This window comes from Onychostoma macrolepis, chromosome 01 (genome assembly GCF_012432095.1).
Source record: "Onychostoma macrolepis isolate SWU-2019 chromosome 01, ASM1243209v1, whole genome shotgun sequence".
In the NCBI taxonomy this organism is placed as follows: Eukaryota; Metazoa; Chordata; class Actinopteri; order Cypriniformes; family Cyprinidae; genus Onychostoma; species Onychostoma macrolepis.
The window spans coordinates 3,299,819-3,306,009 of NC_081155.1; the positions used below are offsets into that span (position 1 = coordinate 3,299,819).

Below are 6,191 nucleotides of genomic sequence, written 5' to 3' on the forward strand. Positions count from 1 at the left end.
TTGATCTCAAAATAGATTCAGTCATTCTTGATTTGATTTCAGTCAGTGGTTTTGATGAATTATATTTGGTGTGTAGGAGTTTCACGGTGACCGCCGTGGCTCAGTTGTGTGTTCTTGGAGGAACGTGGATCTTCGGCTTCTTCCTCTTCCAGGAGAAAGGGACTGAAGTCATGCTGTACCTCTTCATCATCCTCAACACTCTCCAGGGGGCGCTAATCTTCATCCTGCACTGCCTGCTGTCCAAACCGGTACTTACACATGCAATATAACAACAGAAAATCTGTGAAGAATTTACTTACACACTGAACATTAGGTAACAGTGGCTTGTTTTAGACATTCAGTAACATCTTGCAGGATTTCAGTGATTTGAAGTAACAGTTAAACCCCCCAAAAATTAAAATTAAACATTTTTTGTTGCTCTTGTGTTCATTTGCCATTGAGGAGAAATTTTTAAGAATGCTTGGCCTTTATAATGTCAGCATATTGTGACCTTCTTCAAGCTTCAAAAAATGATTACAAAATGCAAAAGTATTACAAAATGATCCCATGCAATTCCTGCCATAAGTGTTCAGAAGTAGTGGTTGATCCATATATCACCCAGGGCCATTTTATTATTATTATTTTTTTTTTTTACATTTTTAAATAATTGACATTATCTGATAAGTTTTTTTATGGCCGTTAATTGCCAAATTGCTACTCAAAATTAGCCCAAAACTAGCCCGATCGCGCTTTGAGGGGTCCCCTGGTAAAATAACCTTCCGAAGGGCAAAATACATGTTTTTTGGTGGGGTTCTCCTGGTAAATTTTGCACTCCAGGGGATAAAAATCATGTTATTGGAGTCACATCAACCTGTGGACGTGAAAAACAACCCGCAGCAACAGTGTTAAAGTATCCCAATTCCACAGGAAAACCTCAGACTTGGCAACACTGTTTTGTATTGACAGCGCTAAGAACGACAGCGACTGTGCGAAGTTTCGAGTGTAATCTTAAATCCTTGATTTCAAACTATACTGTGCCATATATCCAGCTATATTCATGTCATATTCACCATGTAAATTCATGTTACCTTGTCTTTATTTATTCTAAATGCGCAATAACTTACTAGATTACTGTGAACTGTTGTGTACTTCCTTTTTATTCATGTTTTTAACAATTTCTTTATTTGTGAAAAAATATTATAACTCAATTAGTTTTTTCCAGATTTTTTTTTTTTTTTTTATCAAGTTCAAATAATTTTTTCATATTGTTAAATATTTACAATTATTTATAATGTTCTAAATATGTAAAATCTAAATTTCATTGCAGTAACTGTTATACATGTTTTTTTTTTTTTTAGTGTATCATATATATCGGCTTTATATCATCCACCCTGTTTCCTAAGATATCGGTATCTGCATCAGTCATCTAAATCCACGTTGCTCGACCACTATTCTGAATGCATGCAACTAGAGTTGGCCTCAAAAACTGTAATTTATTATCAAATCAAATATAATATATTTTGCATGTTGCCCCCTTCAGGTCAGGATGGAGTATTACAGTCTGTTTGTCCGAATGTGCCCACATAAGAAGAAAGCCAAATACAGAATCAGTACCAGCCAGACCAACAGCAGTCAGGTACGTTAGTGTGTGTTTGAGTGTTTTGGACATTAAAGCAGCATTTGTGGGTTCAGTTTCTTCATTCTTACTTTGACTTTGACAGAAACCTCTGCGGAGCGACGGCAGCACAGCAGAGTCACAGATGTAAAGCACTTGTTTTGTACAAACTCTTCAACACAAGACACAAAGACTTTCTGTGTCAAATGAAGACTTTTCACAAGCTTTAACTCAACAGTACACGTTCACAGTCGTCATCTGATGAATACTGCTGCTTGTTCATCATCTGTTACTGGAGACGGAGATGTAGGATTGTTCTATAGACTTGACTCCATTCTTTGAATCGAGTATTTAGGTTGCTTCTGTTTTCGGCTTTTCTTTGTGGGCGAGTGTAAAGTTTTAATTTTTAGATTATGCAGAAGGAAACATCGTTTTATAATGATGAATGTTGTATTGTGTTGAGGGAGAGCATAGTTATGTCAATTAATGAAGTCATTCTTTAGAAGCGAGGCCATAACCATGTCAAAACATCCTGATGTTTAGCTCACAAGTATTTCTAACCTGTGTATTTTCTCTCGTTTCTGCCTCCATTATACAGGAATGTAATGACTGTAACAACCAAAAGTGATATGTCTGTTTATATTATATTACATTACATTGGTAAGGTTTATGCAATTTTATATATGCAAACTAAAATGAATCACTTTATTTTCATGAGGGACATGGGAATAAATGGGGATATACATTAATAATTGTCATGCTATTTATTAAAATCTGGCTTAAAACTTTTTTATTATTCTTAAAAAATAATTTGAAGATTTATATTTATAAATGTGCATTTGGTCTCTCTGTACATAACCTTTACATATTAGCACATTGACGAGGACACGAGTGCAGAAAGTGCTGGAAAGTGCAGTAGCCCCTCACTGCAGAACAAAGATCCAGGGGGCAGGGTTGGATCCACATCTAGGGGGTGGAGATGGTAGGTTTAGGGGTGGAGGTGGGTGGGTTTAGGGAACAGGGGGTGGAGACGGGTAGGTTTAGGTATATGTAAGGTGGGAGGATTTGGATCTAGATCCAACCACGCCCAGTGAGGACCATCTCAGTGTTGAGTAACACAGAGCAGGAGCTGACACAAGCAGAGGAAACAAGTGGAAAACCTGAATGGAAGCTTCTGGAAAGAGCAAAATAAACATTTTAGAGCAGTATCTTAAGAGTAAGAGAGATGGACAGACCTACTCGAACTGAATGAACTCCGAGGATGTGAGAAGACTTGAGTAATTAAGCCGTTTTACTGCAACACAAATTGAATTTTTGTTAGATTACAAAAGTCACACGTTTCCTAATATTGATAACATTTCACTCTCATTAGCAGCCGTGTGAAAGAACAAATCGGCTCGTTTTTAAGCCTCATCGGTTTATTATTCTGTGTTGTGTCTCCTTCTTCGGGTCTGAGAAGAGCAACGCACATAAAGTGAAGAAACAATCATATTTTTAAAAGCAAGTAGTCCAATAACAATAATGTGTATGTGCGCTATAATGCTTTTAAATAATATTATAATTAATAATGTAGTAATTAATATTATAATTATTATAATGTTGACGATTAACGCAACCTCTAAAGATGTACAATGGTTCCCATACATATTCACATATGTGAAACACTGTTAAATTTAAATATATTTTGAAAATATATATTTTAAAATGCATATAACATAAAGCTCAAGTTGCGTGTTTAATTATATATATGAAATTATATGATTGCCTCATATGATATTATATATATTATAGAATAGTATATCCTGTTGTTATATACTTGAAACAATGTTTTGCATTCACTGCTTTCATATTCTCATTCAATTTACAGTTTGATGTAGGCCTATCCACTTAAACAAATAAAATGTCCTGAAACTTCATATTGACTTTTATGTACTATTTATGTAATGCTTAACTTTGATGTGTTTTGATGGGCACGCGCGTTGAGCATTCAAATCGCATTTAAACTGGAGTGGAGGAGGTTACCATGGAAACAGGGCGCCAACTCACTCAGCTCATTTCAGGAGCGTCAGAAAAAAAAAAATGAAACGGGAAGTTACAAGAAAATGTGTAATGGGAGCTGCTGACAGAGATGCAGGAAACACAGGTTATCTGAGAAATCTTATTAAATAACATTATATGCATTTTTCACAATATATTTCAACTATATCATCATACATCTGTAAAACCTAAAAATATGAATTCTGGTATCTTAAGATTTTTTTTGTAAGGTGTTTTTTTTGTAATATTTTGTATATTCATATTATTTCTCTTTTCTGCATTTCACCTCTGCTGTAGTTTGTTTACTTCTAATAAACCTGACATTGTATACTACATATTGTTGGCTATGGGACATATTGTTCCTATATTCTTCCATGCCGATGGCTGTGCTGCAGAGCTGGAGCACATCTCCTGTTGAAGAACATCTCCAAAGCGCCATGAACCATCTGACTAGTAAGTAAAACCTCAAAATGTAAAAAACTTATCAAATATTCCAAAAAAAATAAATTAAATATCAAATATTTCCTGTATGTCCTACAAGGCCATCTTGTTTAACTCTGCACTGAGGACACTTCATACACAACAACCTATAGAGGGGTCCATCATAATTCGAAAAAAGACACAGATGATATTAAAAAAGTTCTTTGAAATTAAAATTAATAACGGTAAGACAGAACCAGAGTACTGTGAACGTGCCTCACTTCAAACTGTAACGGTCTGTATGCATATTATTTTCTAAACTTTAAATGTAGTGAAGTGTTTGTACAAGTAGACTTTGTTGCTAGTGGAAAGGATTGCTGTCTACTAGATATTATGTGTACTCTTCAGACTTAGGTGCATGCAGATATTATTCAGGGACATGAACACTTGAATATTGCACAAATAGAGAAAGTACCTTATTTAAGAATTTAATGTTAATTGCGTAAACATTAAAATAATATGTATTTTTACTGTTTTTTGTTTTATTTTCAAAGCACCTAAAAGCCAATTCACACTGCCATACACCAACAGGGTGAACACACTGACCAAGCAAAACAAATAAGCATTTTTTTTTATATAGTTTTTGTGGAAGTGTGAACTGACCATAATGCTGTTTGTTAGTTGTGAGATTCATTCAACTTGGTTTGCTGTAATACAGCTATTCATAAATGCACCAGTGTGAAGCATAAAGGGGCAAATTATAATGTTTGTGTGTGTATGTGTATATATATATATATATATATATATATATAAAGAAAACATTTACAGTACATACAGTACATGTACATTTAATTTATTTACATGAAGTTTGAGTAAAGGGAATATATTCTATGAAAACATATTTAAGTTTATTTACTTATATGCAAAGTACAGTAAAACGGAGCATTAATTGAATATTTGACTGTTTTAAAATATATTTGTATTTATTTAATATATTTACATATACATAAATGTAATATGTTAACAAATATTAGAAATTAATATAGGGACATATATTGCAAATTAATATTACATAGTCTGATATCTAAATGTATTTCCATATAAAGGAAATAAATATATTTAAATATTTCCAATAAAAATATATTTACATATATTTAATATATATGAAAAATATTAAAAAGCGGCCAAAATCAAATATTTATATATATTTCAAAATATATTTTCTTCCATTTAAATTTAAGATATTTAAATATATGAAAATGTATTTATTATTAATATACTGTTTTTCAATCTATGTGACTTCTGTATTTCCACATCCTGATGGATCTTTAATATTAATAAAACATAAAAAACATTAAGAGGCTTCTCACATGTTCTGTGTGTGTTTATGTGATTATTTATTCTCTAGTTGTTGTATTAGTAAGTGTGTGAAAGTCTTTTGGTTTAGTTGATGTTAGGCACTGAAGGTTGGCACTATTTTTATATTAATTAATGCTGTTAAGTGTTGAATAAAGGAGTCATTCATCTTATAGTTGCGAGAAAAAACAACAAAAAACAATTTTGTATAGAAGCTGACACGTCTATTTTTGTTTCTTTCCCCTGGATCTGTATAGCACATTAGCAATGGATCTTACAGTATGTATAGCTATTGTCTCTATATTGATCAAGTAAAAATATAGGCCTCTTCCAGCTACTGTGAGCTTAAAGGGATCAAATCATAAGACTTTTTTTCTGAATCTTTTGAAAATAGTTTAATGGACTAATTTTAGAACTGACATTTCTAACATTTCAGCGTTGACTTCAGAGATGCAGCTTGTTTCACTTTCAGTTTCACTTTCGCTTTAGAATTTATTTGTCATGTGCACGAGATATCAGTGTCAATTTGTACATTTAAATGCTTCTTGTGAGGATCAGGCTTTCTACAGCAGTAAATATAAATAACGATTCACTTGCAAATAGCAAAATAACAATAAATTAAGATAAGATCAAATTTATAATAGGCTATGTACAAAATATGAGAATATGTCAGGTGTAGCGAACTCTGGTCCTGGAGAGCCACGGTCCTGCAGATCACAGCTCCAACCCCGATAAAAACTCACGTGTCTGTAGCTTTTTTGTAACCATTCAGACTCTGATTAGC

At 33.1% G+C, this 6,191-nt stretch overlaps 1 protein-coding gene across 1 annotated transcript in view; it reads left to right on the forward strand.

Annotated features, from left to right (window-relative positions):
• LOC131543128 (adhesion G protein-coupled receptor E1-like) overlaps positions 1–2,325 on the forward strand; it is a 37,899-nt gene extending 35,574 nt beyond the window's left edge. Inside the window, exons 15-17 of the mRNA XM_058780347.1 lie at positions 77–248; positions 1,520–1,615; positions 1,701–2,325. Coding sequence (XP_058636330.1) covers positions 77–248; positions 1,520–1,615; positions 1,701–1,745 — 313 coding nt within the window. The 3' untranslated portion in view covers positions 1,746–2,325. The remainder of the gene's footprint in view (positions 1–76; positions 249–1,519; positions 1,616–1,700) is intronic.
• The last annotated feature ends 3,866 nt before the right edge of the window (positions 2,326–6,191 follow it).